At 36.6% G+C, this 22228-nt stretch overlaps 1 protein-coding gene across 8 annotated transcripts in view; it reads right to left on the bottom strand.

The window, feature by feature from the left end:
* COBLL1 (cordon-bleu WH2 repeat protein like 1) overlaps positions 1 to 22228 on the bottom strand; it is a 165862-nt gene that overhangs the window by 36452 nt on the left and 107182 nt on the right. For 5 of the 8 annotated variants that reach the window (XM_080798687.1, XM_080798688.1, XM_080798691.1 and 2 more), the window contains exons 4-8: positions 11175 to 11376; positions 8620 to 8848; positions 7723 to 7761; positions 2648 to 2745; positions 2300 to 2536 (exon numbers count right to left, since the gene is read on the bottom strand). In XM_080798687.1, coding sequence (XP_080654813.1) covers positions 2300 to 2536; positions 2648 to 2745; positions 7723 to 7761; positions 8620 to 8848; positions 11175 to 11376 — 805 coding nt within the window. The remainder of the gene's footprint in view (positions 1 to 2299; positions 2537 to 2647; positions 2746 to 7722; positions 7762 to 8619; positions 8849 to 11174; positions 11377 to 22228) is intronic. The other 3 variants (XM_080798690.1, XM_080798692.1, XM_080798689.1) reach the window with 1 other exon arrangement.

The following is a 22228-nucleotide window of genomic DNA, read 5'->3' as shown; positions in this document are numbered from 1 at the left end:
CCAGGGTCCTGGGATCGAGCCCCACATCAGGCTCTCTGCACAGCGGGAAGCCTGCTTCTCCCCTCTCTGCCTGCCTCTCTGCCTACTTGTGATCTCTGTCTGTCAAATAAATAAATAAAATTCTTAAAAAAAAAAAAAAAGACAGACCTTGGTAATTAAAAAATAAGTTAAGATTTTATTTATTTATTTAACAGAGAGACAGAGAGAGAGGGAATATAAGCAGGAGGAGAGGGAGAGGAGGAAGCAGGCTCCCCGCTGAGCAGGGAGCCTGATGCGGGACACTCGATCCCAGGACCCTGGGATCATGACCTGAGCTGAAGGCAGATGCTTAATGACGGAGCCACCCAGAAGCCCCGCTAATTAAAAACTTAAAACAATCCTGAAAGTGCTGCCTTTTAAATGACTTACTATGACGAAATGTAAAGGAGTTACACCCACAAAATGAAGTCTTTGGGGACCCTGACTTGGCCTCTGCTTATCTCACTCAATTTCAATCTCTCCTTCTCCTTCATGCCCAGGCATGCCATGGTCTTCACATTCCCACCTCTTTGACCATGCTTCCTGTTGCCTCAGGTACTTCCACATAGATGTTAATACTGAACCCAAGAATCACCTCTTCTGTAACAAACACTTCACCCAACTACCAAGCAGTTACTTTGAAAAACTTTGTAGCAAATGATTCTATCATTTGAAAAAATAGCAAATCCTCCTGATTTTTAAGGTGAGATTTTATACCAGGGACATCAGACAAGAAAATCTTAATAGAAATCAGAAGACAGGGCGCCTGGGTGGCTCAGTGGGTTAAAGCCTCTGCCTTCAGCTCAGGTCATGATCTCAGGGTCCTGGGATCGAGTTCCGCATCAGGCTCTCTGCTGGGCAGGGAGCCTGCTTCCTCCCTCTTTCTCTGCCTGCCTCTCTGCCTACTTGTGATCTCTCTGTCAAATAAATAAATTAAATTAAAAAAAAAAAAAAGAAGACAGCTTAATAGATGATTAGTTATTTTCCAAATAACTGCTGAGTTTAAGCTTCTTTTTTGTTGTGTTCACTTCTATCAGGGTTTTGTGTGTGTGTGTGTGTGTGTGTGTGTGTGTGTTTTAAGATTTTATTTTTTGAGAGAGCGTGTGTGCAAGAGCAAGCAAATGAGAGAGACAGCAATGAGTGTGGGGGGTGGAGGGGTGTGGAGGGGCACGGGGCAGGCAGAGGGAGTGGACTCTGCTGAGCAGGGAGCTTGACACAGGGCTCAATCCTGGGACTCCAGGATCATGACATGAGCTGAAGGTAGACTCTTAACCAACTGAGCCACCCAGCTGCCTTGCTATTTACTTTCTAAAGGCATATATGATAGTTTATAAATTACAATTAGAAACTATATTAAACATTTTTGAAGTTAAGAAAACACAGAAATGTTTACTGTTGGTTGGGAGGAGTTAGTTTACTTAAGTATTTAGTTTACTAACCTCCAAGGGTAAATAAAACCCTTCAAGTAGATATAAGAAAACTTCTCAGTGTCTCAAATATCTCAAAATAAAATTTGCTCTCAAAGTCACTTGAATCATTTGTCTGATAATAAGCAACAAAATATAGTGTCTCATGTTTAATCACATTTACTTAAAACTTCATTTATAGTCCACATGAATAAAGCAAAGAATGTACACACTATAGGCATAAAAAGTAGTTTGCAAATTAATTTCCACAAAACAGCACACTCCAGGAAAAGGTGGGAGTACAAAGAAGCAATAGTAAGTAAGTATGGGGAAAAGATGTACCCAGAACACTGCTTTGGGCATAAGAGTAGATAAAAGTAACTGCAATATAGTCTATATAAAAAGGCTCCCCCCCCCCCACTTAACTATGGAGTGTTTATGTACCAACAAGACACTCAGATTTCCCTGTGAGCATCTCAGAGTCAGATCAAGAAGATACATCTAGCTAGAAACCCATGAATGCAACATAAAGACTTTGGTGCTAAGAAAAAAATTGAGTATTTGCATTCCCAATACATGCATTAACCAAGACCTCTGGTTGGGCCTTAGTAAGCCAAGACTTTAAGGTTTATGGGTGATTTATTTGCTTGAAGATAAAAGCTACTTAAAATTGACACGTTGATTCTTTACTGCATCACAGAACTATGCATATGCAATCTCTTCCCAGTGCCAGTGTTATCAGCCACAAGTCATTCATCTTATTACATATTAGTGTCTGTTACTAATCTTATTAGCAGTCTATGTGGAAAAGGACAAGAGGAAAAATAGAATGGCCTCCTGCCCCATCCTAAAAACACAAAATGCAATACACGTACCTTCTCTGTTTCGTCCATGCTCAAGGACTTCACTACACAAGAAGCTGGCCTCTCCTGGATGTGAGCAAGGTCCTGGGGGGCACTCTGAGATCCTGGCATTGGAGGCAGAGGAGCCCGCCTCTTCTTGGGGGCATCCGACGGCAGTGTGCTTGAAATATATGGCTTGGATATGGTATTGGACCTTGTAAAAGTTGGGCGATGCTTACTTACTAGAGGAGTTGCAGGGGCACTCGCCGTCTAGTAAAGGATGAAAAGGCAAAACCTGTAGGTCATTTCAAGATAAAAAGCACAAGCAATTAAAAACAGACAAGAAGAATCTTACAAAATACTACATAAGAAAATACTTACCTGTTCCCGCTTTTTCCTACTGCGCTGAAAAAAGCTGAAAAACCCTTTATTTTCTTTCTCCTTCATAATGTCTAGGTTTTGTGATATTTGGCAGGATTCTAAAATAGAAGAAAAGCCTTTTAGTTTTGTACATGGGATTGTAGGTTTGCCTCCAAGTTTTCCCTCAGTTACTTTCCCTTGAAAAATGCACAATGACGAAAGCTACTAATCATGGTCTACTATGAACCATGCACTCTTCTAGGCATCTTATATCTTATTTAATTCCCAAAGCAACAAAGAAATTTAGTATTATTGTTCCTATTTCACAGCAGAGCAATCTGAAGGTTAAAGAAACAAACATACCTACTTGAGGCCAACCATCAAGCAATGACAGAGACAGGACATAAACTCAATTCTTTGTGACTCAGAGTCTGTTCTATCCATAATTACCAACATTTCAGAAGTAAAATGGGCATTTTGAATTAAATGAGATCTGAAGTTCTCAACAGTTTGTTCCATTATTTTGAATTTTTTTTCAGAGCTAAACATTTATGAAATATTATGAAATTATAAACAATTATGAAATATATCCAAAACATGATTCACTGTAATTACTTAGTACTTATTAAGTGTTTCCAAAACATTATTTCTTTAATATGATGGTTCTCAACTAAGGGGCAATCTTGCCCCATCCCCATTCTGGAGAACTATGAACAATGTCTGGGGACTATGAAAAATGGGGACAATTTTGGTTGTCACAACTAAGGGCAGGACAGGAGAATGTGCAACCAGCATCTACTGGGTAGAAACCAGTGATGATATCAAACACAATGCAATGTACGAGACAGCCCCCAACAACAAGGGATCATCCAAGTCCAAATGTCAATTGTGTCAAAATTAAGAAACCACATTTTAATCAGAATGGCAAATGTCAAACCTCACAAGTACATATTAATATTCCATTTTCCAAAAAGTATTTCCTAATGTCCACTGAAAAGGCCTACACAAACAATGACAGATCCAGTAGAACCCTGGCCCAGATAGTCTCTAAATGCCTTTGACCACTAAAAAGGGACCACAATCATGTAAGAATGGTGGATTCTCTGTCATATCAAGGATTGTCTTTACAATGAGTCTGGAATATCTAATTAGAGCAGAGAGAAAGAAGGAGAAAGAAATCAGAGTTCACTGGGTCATTTTAAAAGGGCACAGGAATCAATCTGATATGGTTTTTACTGGCCAAGATCAGGATAGTTTGGGTATCATGGAACTACTCGATAAATTGAAACATTTTGCATATGTTTAATTCCTTGATTTGTAGTGATGCTGAAACAATAACTAATCCTTACTATTTACCTCTACGTACTGCTAAAGAAGTCTGTTATTTTAAGAACTGATAAAAAGGGACACCTGGGAGGCTCAGTCCGTTAAGCATCTGACTCTTGGTTTTGGCTCAGGTCATGATCTCAGGGTCCTGAGATCAAGCCCCAAATCAGGCTCCATACTCAGCAGGGAGTCCGCTTCAGATGATCTCCCTCCCCCATCTACACCTCCCTCACCCCATCTATATTCTCTCCAAAATACATAAATAAAAAAAAAAAAAAAAAGATTCTCTTTATAAATAAATAAACACTGGTGAAGGAAAAGAATCACACCTTTTTCCTGCCTCTTCTGAATGAATTCTACCTAGGTAGACAAGTAGCTGACTGGGGAAATTTGCTGTTTCAGAAATATCTCAATTAAAATTAAAGGAATATTTGAAGATTATGATTATTTTCCAACTCCTAATCAAGATTTAAGCAATGAGAGGGCACCTGGGTGGCTCAGTGGGTTAAGCCTCTGTCTTCGGCTCAGGTCATGATCTCAGGGTCCTGGGATTGAGCCCCGCATCAGGCTCTCGGCTCAGCAGTGAGCCTACTTCCCCCCCCCCCCTCTGCCTGCCTCTCTGCCTACTTTTGATCTCTCTCTCTGTCAAATAAATAAATAAAATCTTAAAAAAAAAAGATTTAAGCAATGATTATTGACAGCTAACATGAAAAAAGATAACTTGTGGGGCGCGTGGCTGGCTCAGTTGGTAGGGTATGCCACTCTTGATCCTGCAGTCATAAATTTGAGCCCCACACTGGGTACAGGGATTATGTACATACATACATAAATGTAACTTACCATTATATGACTGCTAATGGAAGTATATAATACTACCTATGAAGTATTCTTGCTGAAAATATCTCACCAAATCTGATCAAGTCTCTAGATTTAACAATCAATTTATAGGAAACAGAGACAATTAAGAAACATGTTAAATGGCACCACAGGATGCAATCCACAAAACTATGAATGTGGGAAATTTAGTAAGACAAAGGACCCAGTTTCTTCAACAAATGAATTGCAAATTTTAAGAGACAGAGAAAGAGAGAAACAAGGAGTGGGGAATATGGGAATTTTGAAGACATTTCTACGAAAGAGCACATATGTGTTTTGTGATAACTCACAATATAATTTCAGTGATACTGGAAACAAAGTACAGCACTTAGAGGTAAATGTATGGCCTTAAATACATTTCAGGCTTAAGTATACACACCTTTCTTAGGACTACATGTACAGTCTTTTTGTTTAAAAAAGTTTAAAAAATAAATTATGACAAAATAGGCACTACTCCAGGAAAGCAAAGATAGTCAACGCCAATAAATATATTAATGCAATATGCCTAATAACAAGTTAAAGGAGAATTATATTGTACAAATTAAAACTCCATAAATCTGATGCTTTAAATATTTAAATTATTATTATTAAATTTAAATATTTGAATAAGCAGTATGCATTCTGTGCAATGAGTTTACTGAAAATACTAACTAATGATGAACATGTGGATAGCACTTTATGGTTACAGATTTTTTTCACATGCCTAATTTCTTTCCTGAAACAGTCCAAAGAGGATTATCAGAAATTATCACAAGTTATCATTCTGTGTCCTTTTTCTAAGTTAGGGAGTGTAAAGAAATGTTAGCAGATAGTATTGTCTCATTACACACCTTAGGCTCTGGTGACCACAGAGTTTAAATAACTTGCACTAAGACACACGGGCATTAAATGGTAGAATTCAATATAATACCCACTCATTGAGGATGTGTAATACCCTTGACTTTTTTTTTTTTTTCTAGAAATGTTATTTCATTTTAAGATAGAATCCTCCACTAACTGAATGTAGATATTTCATATGGTGGTATGGAGCAATAAATATAACCAAAGTGTTTCATATAGCTAATTTTGGTAAAGCAATTCCCAGGCACTCTGTCATCCTCCACACAAGTTAGCTAACCTAAGTTTTCACTTACAGATCTATGGCAGAGATCCCCACAAGTCAGAGTTTAACGCTAAGAAACACCAGGGCTTGAGCTTACTTAGAAAAACAACTCAATTTTATAGTTTCCTGTTGCCAGAAGAGAGGCTATAAGCAGCTACATACAAAGCTCTAAGACTTCTGATAATATCAGACAAAATAAGGAGGCAGAGGCATTTATAGCATTTGGATTGATCTTGTAGACTCTGACACTGGAAAAGGAGCTTGCTTAATTTTCTTATTCCAATCTCTTGAGGTTCTAGTCACAATATTTAGTACTCTGAATAAAGACCTACTTTCTAAGCTGGAAGGATTATTACAAACCAACGCATTCAACACCTTCAAAATGAGCCCAATAAGATTATGGAATTTGCTTTGGGTTATGAATATAGAGAATGGCAAAGGTAGGAACAAAAGCCAAGTGTAAGTACCAGGATGTTACTACTAGAAAAAAAGCACAGAGACCACTTTTCCCAATCCATTATTATAGAAGTGGGAAGTGAGATCCAGACAGATAAAAAGCTATTTGCCCTATCGGCTTGCTAAACTGCTAATGCAGTTTCAGAATTAAAACGTCTATCTTCTGATTATTAGCCAGTATACACTTTACAAACATAACAACTTTCAGCTCCTTTGATTAATCTAGTCTTCATGAATCAAGCCACTAATAATAATCACACTATTACTTATGTAGTCTTAATCCTTGGAATTGAGAGGCTTACTGTGCCACGGAAAATTGGAAGTGGTAAAGAAAGATTCCAGTAACACATAAGTGTATAGTTTCTCGTTTCTTTTTTTTTTTTTTTTTGGTAGAGTGGCATTTATTATAGTAATTAATTATCTAAGCCTATCCTTTTTTAATGGAGAAAAAAGGCTTCCAGACTTTATTATTATCACCTAATTTTTAATAAAGTTTTCTTCTATGAAAGTAATGCATTCTCATTATAAAGTTCTGTAATGTAAAGAAAAACAGGATGAAAAAAATCATCCATAGCCCTCCCACCCAAAGGTAAGCAGTATTAAAATTTTTTATGTATTTCCTTTCAGAAATTTTACATAAAATTTTTTTACATACTATATTAAGCACACTTAAGTGGTTCAAAAGCTAATTTTAGTCTAAGCATTTTCCATGTTATTATAAAATATTCATAATTTAATGCTGCAAAAAATTCCTATGATGAATATACCCTGATTACTCTGAATAACCTGAGTACATAAAGTACATAACCTGAGATCCTTCCATGGTACCACCAGACTATCAGCAACTATACTTAAAGAACCCAGCAAAATAATTTTTTCTTGTCTGAGTCAAAAATATGTTTCTTGGATGCCTGGGTGGCTCAGTTGGTTAAGCATCTACCTTCAGCTCAAGTCATGATCCCAGAGTCCTGGGATCAAGCCCCACACCAGGGTCCCTGCTCTGCAGGGAGCCTGCTTCTCCCTCTCCCTCTCTCTGTGCTCTTCCTTTGCTCTTGCTCTCTCTTTCGTAAATAAATAAATCCTTAGAAAAATGTTTTTCACATTCTTAGGATATTAATTTTTAATCAATTATTGAAATATTATTATTATATTAAATTCAGAAATCAAGGGGGAGGGCTTATAAATTATTTTTCAGGAAATAAAAGCCAATGGTTTTCTTACAGAATGTACACATCAGTAATATTAAGAAAACAGGTAAAATTAGAAGTTTATTTTCAATTTATCCAATAAAGTAGAGATTTCATGTTATAATTTTTTCTACTGATTCATGTCTTACCTTGTAAAGATGATTTATTGAAGGCAGTAACAGAAGTGGCTACAGAAGGAGGGGGTAAAAGAGGGTAAATTGACTGTAAAGATGATGTTTGTTCAAGTATAAAACATCACTGAGTTGAAATAGCGGTCTATGGATTATATAAATCCACAATTTCAGGATAAAGTTTGAAGGCTCAATGCACAGAGGATATAGTAATACTTAATCCTTCACTAAACTTTTGTTTCTAATAAAACAAAACAACAACAACAAAAAAATCACTTTACCAAATACAGAGAAGCCAAGCTGAATAAACAAGCTTGCAGTTGTCTATTAGCATAGAAACAAACACTATCTAAGATCTCCAAATTTTAATACATTCAACTAGTTCTATAGATTAATACCGCAAGCTATTTTTTTTTTTTAATTTTGGAGTCAGATTTACTTTACAAGCTAGTTGATTTTGGGTGAACCTAGAAAAAAATGTGTCAAGAAACCTATAACTTTGAATGATAATTAAGACTCAGACAAAACCATAGTGAGTCTACAGTAATTCACATTTGATTAAAACAACAATGAATTTAAATGTCTTTATTTCCTGTTTAAATCTTACAGCCACAAAGAATTAAGTTAAATCCCACCAAAAAAAATATTTGCAGATTGAAGATTTAAATATTTATAGAAAGTATAAAATGTGAATGACAACTAAGAAAGACAAGTTTTTATTCTAATTTCAAAAACTGAAATCAAGTTGAATTTTATTACATTTCATTTTCTCTTATTCTCAATGACATATATTGACTTCTATTGATAGGATCCATTAACTCGCCATTATGAAGTTCAGAAACCCTATATGTAAACACAATACATGCACTTAAATTCACATCCTGTCAAATGAATAAAACAAAAAGTCTTACTTACCTCTGCTGACATCCATGGCATATAATTCTCTTAGTCCCAGGTCGTTTAGAGATTGTGTCAAATCAAGGGGCTCCTGAGATTGATAATCTTTCAACAATAGCGTATGCAGTGGATCAAACTCACATTTGCTGCAAATAATGGGGACAAGTTCTTGCAGTGGTGCATGAGGGCTAACTCTCACTATTGTCTTCTGTGTTTTCTTAAAATTGATCACTACTCTCACAGTTTTCTGAAACACAGATTAAAGCCATAGTTATTACCATAATTTATTTACTAAAACTTTCTACAGTGACGTTTACAATAAGAGATGATCTACAAAATACAGTCATACAATAAACAGTATTTTTCTATTTTGGTGTAAAATTATTATTTTTCTTTCCTAAAGCATATTCTTAGAAATAATTTAAGTAATCTAGATTAAATCCATAATCCCTGTATAGTATTAGATCTGAAATCTAAAAGGAAACATAAAAGCCTCATATCTGATACTATGAATATCTTTATTTGTTCCTTAAAATATTTATTATAAAAAATTATTATAAAATGAGCAGTGTCCATAATAATACAGAGATATACATGTTTTATTTTATATTTTAGTTGAGGAATATTTATCTAATGGTTTGTCTGTTGTCTCAATGAAAAAAAGAGTATTTTGATTAAAATATAAAATTTTTGTGCTTCTATTAAAAGGAAGATAAATGAGATAACCCACATAAAAAACTTAGCATAGGGGCACCTGTGTGGCTCAGTGGGTTAAGCCGCTGCCTTCAGCTCGGGTCCTGATCTCAGGGTCCTGGGATCGAGTCCCGCATCCGGCTCTCTGCTCAGCAGGGAGCCTGCTTCCCTCTCTCTCTCTCTGCCTGCCTCTGCCTACTTGTGATCTCTCTCTGTCAAATAAATAAATAAAATCTTTAAAAAAAAAAAAAAAACTTAGCATAGTGTCTGGCACATAGTAAACTATTAACAAATAAACATTAGCTATTGTGATTACCTATTATCTCTATTATTTGGCAATAATACTTTGGCTAATTTTAATATATTAGTAAAGACTATTAAGATTATTCTGGATTCAGATATCTAGTACTAATTAGAATTATTGAGAAAATTTTAAACATATCATTTTAATGTAATTAAATTAACTCATATACAAAGTGGGACTTAGAAACATGTTACCATGCCAAGTGAATACTACAGTTTGCAGATCTTTAAAGTTTAACATGTATTAAATTAAAACACCATGTATAATCCCATGCTGCAAAATAAATATTATTTCCACCTAGATACATAACATATGTATCTAGATTGGTAATAGTCCAATATCCTAATTAATTCTTAATATCAGTATTTTGTAGAACACAAATGTGTTCCACACAGTTAAAAATTCTTAACTTTTTTATAAAAAATTGCATAACAATATGAAGAAAATATGGGAATATATATATATACTCAAGTCATATGTAAATAAATTATTAATTTAATATATTGGCCTTCATATGTGTCCTGAAGTTTAAAAAGTTGACATTCCTAATGAAAAAATATTTCTTGAAACCCACAAAATTCTACCTCTATAGCTTATAGAAACAGAACAATTTTATAAGTAAAGAATTGCTATTAGAATGACTATGGTTAAAAATTTTTGAGAAAAAAATTTTTTGCTTAAAATTCATATATTTATAGAAAACTGAGTCATTAAATAGCTTGAATTAAAATTTGGAATAAAACCACCACTTTACCGAGTACAGAGAAGCCAAAAAATATTTTAATAAATTCTTAAATAAATTTTCATTGAAAAGATTCTAAAACCTTCCTCTAAATATAAAATAATTTTTGGAGTGCCTAAGTGGCTCAGTCAGTTAAGTGTATGATTCTTGATTCTGGCTCGGTCATAACTCAGGATCGTAAAATCGAGCCCCACACAGGGCTCTGTGTTAGTGGGGAGTCTGCTTCTCTCCCTCTCCCTCTTCCCCTGCCCCAACTTGTGCACTCATGCTCTCTCTCTCTCTCTAATAAATAAATAATTCTTTGTAAAAAAAAATACTTTTAAAAGAGTAAGTTAAAATGCATATCATTTATAATTGTCAGATTCTGATATGGTCCTATAGATCACTTTAGAGTGTCTAAAACCAAAAGTATCTCCAAATTCAGGGCGCCTGGGTGGCTCAGTAGGTTAAAGCCTCTGCCTTCGGCTCAGGTCATGATCTCAGGGTCCTGGGATCGAGTCCCGCATCAGGCTCTCTGCTCTGCAGGGAGCCTGCTTCCTCCTCTCTCTCTTCCTGCCTCTCTGCCTACTTGTGATTTCTCTCTGTCAAATAAATAAAATATTAAAAAAAAAAACCTATTCCCCAAATTCTAGTTAATCCAAAGATTAATAACCAAATGAATCCTAAACAATGTGGCCAAGGCAAACAAGACAGCCATGTTCACAACAAATTTAACCAGGAAACTCCATTTTTATTTCATTTGAAATAAATATGAGCTGATTATAACTGATTATAACTGAAAAATCAATTCAGTATTTTTGCCAGAAGACATCAAAATCCTAGTGACATTCATACCTCTGGTATTATAGGCGTAGGTTTTTTCTTATCCAAAATTTTTGGCTTTAAAATGACTTTCTCCACCTCCAACATTCCTATTGGTGTGTTTGGCTTAAATTTAATGGGGTTATTTTCAGCTGACTGCAGATCAATTGTGTAACTGGATGGATTTAAGTGATACTGTGCACAGAGGAATATCAACAAGTCCATCATAGGTTTGCTGTAAAACAAAAGTAATATTGATCATAAAGTCCATAAAACAATTTCATTAAGTGTTAAAGTTACTGTTCCTAGCATTTTTCTTAGGGCCTTTTTGTTTTCAGCAGATAAAACAAGGCTATAAAATAGTATGTATGAAAGCAACTTAACCAAGTTGTCGTCTTATTATTATAAATTTTAAGAGAAGTCCTTCCCTTACCCAAGAGCACTTAATTCAGCAAATGCTCTCCTTTACAATATTTTGAATACCAGCAGTCTTTGGCTTATAAACTGGTTATATTTCAAAGATCGCATAAAAACGAAGCATTAAGAAGCAGCACCCCCTCAGGGCACCTGGCTGGCTCAGTTGGTAGAGCATGTGACTCTTGATCTCTGTCATGAGATCAAGCACTGCTTTGGCTTGGGGGGAGTGGAGGGAAAGAATGAATGAACAAACTACCACCACTCTTTGGGCTTTAGAAAGCTCAGTGAGTATCTATAGGAGGAAGCCCACAAAAGTATAGTATAGATTTCTTAATTCATTCAAATGGCATTTAATATTTTCTACAGCCCTAGAGACACAATACAGGTGATATGCCCTCATAGATCTACACAAGTAGATGGACGAGGCCAAGTGTCAGCAAACTACAATCTGCAGGTCAAAGTGGGCCCATGGCCTATTTTTTATAAATAAAGTTTTATTGGAATACAACCATGCTCATTTGTTTCCATAATATCTAGGTCTGCTTCTGTGTTAAAATGGCAGATATGAGTAGATGTGATGGAAACTGAATGGTCCACAAAGCCTAACTTATTTACTATCTGGTCCTTGACAGTAAAACATTATGGTCACTTGTGCTGTAACAACTAAAAGGTAACCAAGTAAATGTATAATCTCAGCTCATGATTAAGTGTTAAATTTCATTCACATTCACAAAAGAACAATATGGTCTCCGAGTCTTTCTTAATTGTCAGCCCTTAAGGAAAGAACACTAAAAAATCTTCTGTAGTATGTGCTTTCCTCGAATGTCTAGTGACCTTACGCTGTTAGTTCATATTTAAGAGTGAGGCACTAAAACACTCTGTAAAAGTCCTATTTTCGTGAATGAAGGTATAAGTTGATGGGCTTCATTTGATGGCAATCAAGTATTTTTCCACAGGGAAATATAAATGTCGGTAAAAAATTCTCCAGTTTCTTGACTACATAATATGAACCTAGCTCCTGGATTTCAGGAACTTGACAGGGAAATGACACTAGGAATCATCACTGAGTCTAACATTTTTAATTTAGCACATCTGTTTTCATATGCACCTCATCCCGGCTCTCTTAAGGGGAGTTCCCTCATCTGTAGCCTGTCTGGTTCAGCTTTTCCACAGAAGCAGTCTCCTCCTGGAAGAGGGTTAGTTGTCTGACATTGTGTGGTCTTGGGATTAAACAACACCTTATATGGATTCTCAAACCATCCCCTGTGTTCACCCACCTACCTCACCCTCGCCTTCTGTGACTGTTGCCCATCCCTTCACATCTCTTCTCCTCTCCCACCTACAAGTAGCACCCCATTATACATATATCAAGAAAAATAATAAAAACCTAAGCATCTCAGTAAAAAAAATATATATATGTGTGTGTGTGTGTGTGTGTGTGTGTGTGTGTGTGTGTGTTTCAGTCCTCAAAATAAGTTTCCTATGCCTTTATTAGATGTTTCCACAATAATAACTTAGGAGTTTTATATCCTCTGGAGCCACTTGGCACGCTTATACATAAATTTGTCTATGATCACCCAAATGTTGACACTGAGTAGTAGATATTAAATTTCATCCACAGGAAGACTAACATAACGGATTTATTCAAGTTAGTTTTTTGGTAACGTAATACTCTATGAGAGCAATTTGATGCTACATAAAAATTCTTGACTTGGACATGGTACCTACTTTCTCTGATAGTAAATAAAGTTTAAAGGGATTAGGTAATGTCTAGGTAAATACAATGTAATTATAAATACACTAAAGCTGGAAGAGGAGAGAACTTTCACTGACAACCAAAATGGAGAGCTGTCTACTACTGTCTATGAATAAACGGTGATATGTTCAGATTGGATTTCTCTCTCCACATATAAATGTGCCAAGTAATAAATGTAAAAACACTAAAGCTTATACTTTAAACATTTTACCTCTTTTGTACATTCTGTAGAATCTCTGCCAGAAATACACAAAAGTTAACAAAATAAAAAGTTATTAATGCTACCGTTTTTATCCCATGTACAAAAATATAAACATTTAAGGAAAAAGATATTTTTCATTTTTAAAAGGTAAGCATTTAACACTCTATATACTTATTTAGCCTTTTTGATATGCCTTAATGAGTATTGTTTGTATCTGTGACATTAGTTTTCTAATTTTTTAAAAAAGATTTTATTTATTTATTTGACAGACAGAGATCACAAGTAGGCAGAGAAGCAGGCAGAGAGAGAGGGGGAAGCAGGCTCCCTGCTGAGCAGAGAGCCCAATGCGGGGCTCGATCCCAGGACCCTGAGATCATGACCTGAGCCGAAGGCAGAGGCTTTAACCCACTGAGCTACCCAGGTGCCCCTAGTTTTCTAATTTAATAAAAGAAGTGCATAATGGGCCAAAAATATAATAATGGCCTATTCCCTCAGTCAATTTGGTCATCTATAATCTTTGCACATGGTATCAGATTTCATGGCAAAAAGGCTGTAGGCTGACTGGACATACATCATGCCTTTTGAATTCAACACTACCTAAATATTTTCTTATAAAAATGTCTCTTTAAAAGGCAACTAAGGGGGCATGTGGGTGGCTCAGTCAGTTAAGTGTCTGCCTTAGGCTCAGGTCATGATCCTGGGGTCCTGGCACCGAGCCCCTCATGGGACTCCCTGCTCAACATAGAGTCTGCTTCTCCCTCTCCCCCTGTCTCTCCTCCTGCTCATGCGTGCTCTTTCTCTCCCTCTCTCTCTTTCAAAACAAATAAAAATCTTAAAAAAATAAAAATCATAGAACTTCCTTATGACTTTATTCTTTCATTCTATAATTCTGCTTAATTCTTTGTTCAATAATTCCAGAAGCCAATTTTGTCTTGAAAATATTCCTATTTCCAGACAGACAATGCAAGAGACCAGAAAGTTCTATAACAGACACAAATGCAGATGGGAATTTAATACTACATATGATAATGGTATTCCAAATTTCTGGGGAAAGATCTGAATCTTCAGCAAATGGTATGGAAAACTGACTCGGCATCTGACAAATAAAACATGTATCTCCATCTTATACCTTACACTAAAGCAAATGCCAAGTAGACCAGGTATATAAATATGGGGATATGACTCTGGGTGGGGGGAGCAGAATAGAAATCCATCTCTATGTAGTTTATTATGTTCTAGAGCAGTGCTGTCCAACTGGAAATTTTCCATATTTGTGCTGTCTGATACAGTGGCCACTTACCACATGTGGCACTTGAAAAATACTAACATAGTAGACTAACAAACTAAACATTTCATTTAAACTCAATTTAAATAACCATAGGTAGTGAGTATTGGCCACTGTATCGGCCAGAGGAATTCTGGTACATTGGTTCTTAAAGTGTGATTCATGGACAGCAACATCGGAATCTCTAGGACCTTCCTGAAATACAAATTCTCAAGCCCCAGTGCAGATCACTGAATCAGAAACCCTGGGAGTGGGGCCCAGCAATATGTGCTTTGACCAGCACTCCAGCCAATTCTTACGCACATGCTACAGTTTCCCAACCTGCAATCACAAGAGGATAAAGAAACAAGTAAAATATATAGTACATCAGATATGATAAATGTTGTGATGAAAAATAAGATAACAAGGGAGGTTAGGAACTGTTCTAAGTGGAAAAAAAAAAAAAAAAGACACTAGAACAGAGACCTGAATGGAATGAGTTATCTGGGCAAAGAACATTCCAGGCAGAGTTGACAAGTTACAAAGGACCTGAGGCAGTCGTGGGCTCTACATGTTAAAGGAAAAACAGAAAGCAGACTGCTGGGGGGAAAGTGGTAGACTCAAACCAGAATGGCTTGGGATTTTACCAAGTGAGAGAGAAAACCAGTGGAATTCTGAGGAGTGATGGGGTCTACTGTACATCTAAAAGGATTATATGCTGACTGTTGTTTTCATTTTTTACTTTGACTTGAGAAAAAGTCATGTTTTATTTTTAAAGTAAAACTAAAAAGCAAATGTAAATAATAGGGGTGATACATGATTTAAGAAGCCACTATCCTATGTGAAAAAATGCTCAACATGACTCGGCATCAGGGAAATACAAATCAAAACCACAGTGAGGTACCATCTCACACCAGTTCGAATTACCAAGTCAGAAAATGACAGATGTTGGCAAGGATGCAGAGAAAGGGGACCCTCTGATACTGTTGGTGGGAATGCAAGCCGGTGCAGTCACTCTGGAAAACAGCATGGAGGTTCCTCAAAAAGTTGAAAATAGAGCTACCCTGTGACCCAGCAATCGCACTACTGGGTATTTACCCTACAGATACAAATGTAGTGATCCAAAGGGGCACGTGCACCCGAATGTTTATAGCAGCAATGTCCACAATAGCCAAACTATGGAAAAAGCCCAGACGACAATCAAGAGATGAATGGATAAAGATGTGGTAAAAATATACACAATGGAATATTATGCAGCCCTCATAAAATGAAATCATGCCATTTGCAATGACACAAGTGGAACTAGAGGGTATTAGGCTAAGTATAAAAAGTCAATCAGAGAAAGACAATTATCATATGATCTCACTCATATGTAGAATTTAAAAAAACAAAACAGAGGATCATAGGGTAAGACAGGAAAAAGTAAGACAAGATGAAATCGGAGAGGGAGAAAAATCATAAGAGACTCTCAATCACAGAAAACAAACTGAGGATTACTGGAGTGGAGGAAATAAAGGGATGGGGTCACTGGGTGATGGATATTAAGGACAGCATGTAATGTAATGAGCAGTGAGTGTTATATAAGAGAGCAATCACAGACCTGTACCTCTGAAACCAATAACATATTATATGTTTATTTTTTAAAAAGCCACTGTGTTATTTATTCATTCATTTATTCATTTATTTAGTGTGTGTGTGTGTCTGTCTGTCTTAAAGGATAATTTTCTTTTGTTGACGTTGTTGTATTCAGAATAGTCTGGGGGAAAAGTTACAAAGGTATTGCAAAAATTTAGGGGGAGATAAGGACTTAGTCAGATTTCAGATTATTTCATGAGGTGCTGATACAATTAAAGCCAATGCCAGAAGAAAAGAGCGAGAAGACACGAGAAAAAGAAAGAGAAGCTAAGCAGTAGGAAGAGACCAGGACGGCACAGACCCCAGAGTGTGGGAGGACTGCTGAAAGGACCCAACAGGGGGCCTAAAGTGCTGAATTAAATGATTTGCTATGGGATACACTTACTCATCTTTTCCTGATGATCCACAAACCATCACTAAGGTCCTGGTAGCTTCAGGGCGAGGTATTAAATCAAGAAGAGAAAGGAAATTTCAGGGGCACCTGGGTGGCTCAGTGGGTTAAGCCTCTGTCTTCGGCTCAGGTCATGATCCCAGGGTCCTGGGATGGAGCCTCGCATCAGGCTCTCTGCTCAGCAGGGAGCCTCCTTCTCCCACCCCCCCACCCCCACCCCCGCCTGCCTCTCTGCCTGCTTGTGATCTCTGTCTGTCAAATAAATACATAAATAATCATTTTTTTAAAAAAAAAGGAAATTTCAAAAGGAAGAGACTAAAAAGTAAGAATCCAAAAATAAGATATAAAGTCAGAGCCAGGACTTCTTGTTGGCTCAGTTAAGTGCCTGCCTTCGGTTCATATCATGATCCCAGGATCCTGGGACGGAACCCCTCATTGGGCTCTTTGCTCAGGGAGAGTCCCTCTCCCTCTGCCTGCCGCTCCCCCTGCTTGTGCTGTCAAATAAATAAATAAAATCTTTAACAACAAAAAACAACAACAAAAATGTCAGAGCCAGAAGGAGCTCTAAGAACATTAACCTTCAGGAATTTTCAATAAAAATATAATTTCAATAATATAATAAAGCGGAATGAACTTTCCACAAGATCTAGAACAGGGGTTAAGGCCAATCTTATCTAGACCTGAGGGAACAGAGTGGCCTCAAGATGTTACCTGAGTTCCATTTATACCTAGATATGAACTCTCTTCTTGCAGGACCAGCTCTTAGCAGTGTTTATTTCCAGGACCTGATACAATGTCTGTACTAGTGAGGTCAGTATCACTGAATGAGGATATTATAGAAACCAGTGATTATTTCTCTCTTAATCTGGTATCTCAAACACACAGCCGACAATATACAACAGTGTATATGTATGTATGTATGTACACACACACACACACAAACACACAAACACACACACGTATACAACTCAATATATATGAGTTATCTGCATGGTATTGGATGTATGAAAAAGCAAAGTCACTGAAAAGAGATTCATATGCTTTAAAAACACACATAGGCATGAAAGCTGTTTTTTCTTAATTTACAAACTGAACTAGTAGCCTTGTATCTAAAGTCAAGACATCTTTACAGAGGTGAGATATAAGCATTAAGTTGGGTTAGACCTTTTCCAAAAATAACCTCAAACCAGTTCAAATGCTTCAAATAGTTCATTGAAGCCTCAGAATTTGGCACTAGAAGCACAGAAGAGAGGATCCTGACCTAGCTGATTTTGAGAGCGGGAATTACTGTCTTAACTCTCTCATGAAGGAGCCTTAGCACTATAAAAGTAGGACATAACCTTTAAGCAGGCTCTGCATGCAATGGGGCTGCTTTGGGGATTTGCAAGTCACAAACTGCACCACAGAAAACAAAATCATCTCTTGTGTATAGTTGAGAATTTTCCCCCCTGGAAGCCAAAGTAATTCCAGCAAAAACAACAATTCTGTTTTGAGAACTATCCCAAGTTGATGTACCAAACAGCAGTTGGCTAACAGGTTCTACCCCAGGATCACCCCAGGAAGGATGCTTATGTTCCTGCTTGCTAAAGTGGGAGCACAGGCCAACAGGCCACCCAAAACTTGAGCCAAATTATTAAAAGTAGGAAAGGACTGGCTGAATTTGGTCTTCACTTCCTCAATCAAATAAGAAATAGTATTTTCCTCCTCCATATAACCCCATCACTTTGAGCTATGGTTTATTCTGTTATTTAAAAGACTACTGTGCATTATTATTTTCAGATTTATCTTGTGAAATAATTTCCTGGAGGGCAGATATTTTTTTAAGACTCCCTAAAAACTCTTTTCTCTTCTTTGAAATGGAGAAATCCCTATGAAATTTCCTACTCCCTTTAAAAGTAAATGACAATCCCTCATATGAATTTCATATCTATTACCTCATTTGAGCTCACAACCACCATAAAAGCTACTCCCACTTTATGAATTAAAAAAATTGAGCTTAGAGAAGTTACATGACCAGATAATGAAGAACATATACACAATTAAGGTGCAGTCACAATTAGAATTTCCTGAGTCCTGACAGAGCTACATTTTAGCCTAATAATACCGTAAGTCAGGATTCAGGATGGGATACATGGTTTGTAAGAGGCTAACTGCTATCTGCTGCAGTTTTACTTCAAAGAATGATGGCATCACTAAATCACCCCTAAATCCTAGGGTGACTTTTTCTGCATTCATGACACCTATTAGGGGTAAACTTGTCCTAGATGTGCTACCTGCTAGATAAGGCCTCCATTTTTGTATTTCTAAAGATCCAACTGGGTATCAAAAATGAAGGTCATGGTTCACCAAAGAGCTCACAGATCAGCAAGAAGTCTAATAACTGTCTCAATGAATTTCCAACCCTTGGAAGTGTTTAAACAAAGCCACTTACCAATCGGGTGGCTATGTAATTTATCATCCAATCTGGGACACCTGAGAGTGAAAGGGGGGCACTATTAGTAAATAATCTGGGATAACAGGTATAAACAAGGACTGTCACAGAAAAGTGAGGATGCATGATGATAAGGACTTACTATGAATAGTCAAATTTCAAGTATCCGATAGGGGCTGAATTCTATGAATAAGATTCTTCCTTGTTACGACTCTTTAAATCTGTCTTAGTATCCAGTAAAGCATTATACCATTTTCATTGGATCCTCAAAACTGAGTTGAGTTGAATTAGTTCTCGCTGCCCCTCACAAATGTATACCAACAACCCAATCAGACTTACCAATGATAGTGTGGGAAGTTTTAGAACACTGCCTGCAGGGCTGACATTTGTCATATGCTAAACAACCTAGTTCAGTAGTAAGTTCATGAATGAACTAATGTTCTCTAACTATTCCTATGTGCATGAAATGAAGGGGATCAGGTACATAAAACAAATAAACCTAATCTCAAAATTGAGAATGTTTACTGAATTATGCTATAGGAAACACTTTGAAGAAAGTAACAGTTTTAGGATTTGAAGACAATAATACATCAGTACTAAACTGACAAAATACATATTTCTAAAAGTAAAAAAAAAAAAATTGAAGTTCACCACTTTAGGCTAAATCTACTTGGTCATGTATATTGGATGTTACATTCACAGCTAGTCATAAATAATTACCTTCACAAGAACTGTGATTTAATAACATACCTATTAAACACACATACACACCCCTTATTAAAAAAAAGAGTACTATAAATATATCTCACAGCAATTGGGACAATTCAAATATAGACAAAGGATAAGATAAATTGTACTGACACAAAAGTTAGAAATCATTAACTGAAAAAGGGACAGGTTAATAAGATGGCATGTGCAACATGATATCGGTTAAAAAGAAAAGTGACTATATAGGTATGTGTGTACACACACATTTGTGTGTGTCTGCGCATGTGTGTATGAATGAAAGGTTACATACCATAAAGTTAATAGTTGTAATCTGCCTGTTTAAAAATGACATAGTATTTTAACTTTTTTTTAGCTTATCTGCATTTTCCTACTTTATATAGTGTCCAAGTGTTGCATTTGTAATTATAAAAAATTATAAAGAAAATTAACAAGGATCATTGTTATAAGGCAGGGATGCCAGGAAAGGAGAAAAGGGTAGTCCACCTAGGAATGACACTCAGAGGACATTTGTGAGTATTCCGTCACCTTTTCCCACCAACCAGGAGTGCAATCAGCCTGCAGAGGCTTATGTGCTCCCTGGCTCAGGGCTGTGGCAGGCAGTACTGGAGCCCAGTTAACAGGATTCTTCAGTCTCTCCAATAACAACTCAAGCAGCTCTGGTATACTGAAATACTTTAGCAGTTATAATTCCAACTGTTATTTTAAGCAGTTACAACTGAATCAGTACCTAAACCAAAATTTAAGAATTCTTAGGGAGTTCAACATGATTTGTGCCATAGAATGGATTTTTAACAGTGTGTTCTTCAACTCTATTAACCTATTATATAATGTATTTACTACACATGTGTCATTATTTGACACTTTTCAATAAATGTAAGTATGTTATGAAATTGTGAAACTCTTCTGGGATCCATCCTGTTGTATTATTGATTTTTTTTTTTTAATGAAACTGACCCACACTGATCCAGTATTGTCATTTTTCATAGTCTACTTTTTCCAACAGGTGGCACTGTAATCCATGTAAACCATTTCTGAGCTAGTTCTCTGACCCACCCAGTGCCAGTCAAAACTGGGCTTACTTTCAAATCTGCTATAAACCGGTGCTGTTGGACAGGTAAATCCAGGTCACGAATCATATGTAATGAGTCTCTGGTTAATTTTACAGGCAAAGGCCAGAAAGGTGAGATGACTTGCCTGAGGTCACCCAGCAAGTTACAGAATCAACTACAGGGCCCATGATGCCTAACTTCAAGTTCTATGCTTTCTTTATTTGTGTTTTCATTCACTTCATCCTCAGATTTGCTCAAATCAAAACAAATTTCTACTTAGGGTAGGAGCACAAAAGAAAAATATATCTTTGTTTATTATAAATGGTATTGATTCCATTCCTCCCTTTTGTGGGAGAGTACTAGTATAGCCATACAATGCTCTTTCCACAGGCTAAAAAAAGGGAGATTAATGTCAATCTTTTGCCAAATCTCCCAAATGAAAACTACTTTTAAAGTATCCCAAAGAGAGGTGCCTGGGTGGCTCGGTCATTGGGTGTCTATCTTCAGCTCAGGTCATGATCCCAGGGTCCTAGGATCAAGCCCTGCAACAGGTTCCCTGCTTGGCAGGAAGCTTGCTTCTCCCTTTCCCTCTCCCCCTCCCCCTGCTTATGTTCTCTTTCTAGCTGTGTCTCTCTCTGTCAAATAAATAAAATCTTAAAAAAAAAAAAAGAAGGATCCTTTCAAAATGCGTGCATACATACATACATACATATATAAATAAATAAAGTATCTCAAAGAAAACAGAGGGAAAAGGAGCACTTATTTCGTGAGGAATAATTACATACTGCGCAGACACTTCATGATAAGGTAAGGATCTAGAGTGATAGGCAAACATACCCACATATTTCCTTATTCTCTGTAGTGTTCAGCTCATAAGCTCATTTTCATTAAAAATCAACTTTCCCAAGTACTCGGAGACACCACTACTTAAGCTGTTGCATACTGCAGCACCTTCTGAGGAGGGCAGCCCCTAGGCCTCTTATCTCTAACAGCACTGTCCTTTACTTTAAGTAAGGCACAGAGCAGCTCTGTCTGGTGAAAAAGGTTGTTTACTCTGCCCACACACACATACACACACAGATATATGTTTATGTGTGTATATATGCATATATGCACACATACAAGTATATACATATACACACATAATATATATATTTATACACAAAAATACACACTACATACATACAGACACACAGACACACACTATGGTAAA

Source organism: Martes martes (genome assembly GCF_963455335.1).
Source record: "Martes martes genome assembly, chromosome: 3".
Classification (NCBI taxonomy): domain Eukaryota; kingdom Metazoa; phylum Chordata; class Mammalia; order Carnivora; family Mustelidae; genus Martes; species Martes martes.
Note: the sequence above shows the minus strand (reverse complement) of the source record. Positions and strands in the feature narration are given on the sequence as shown.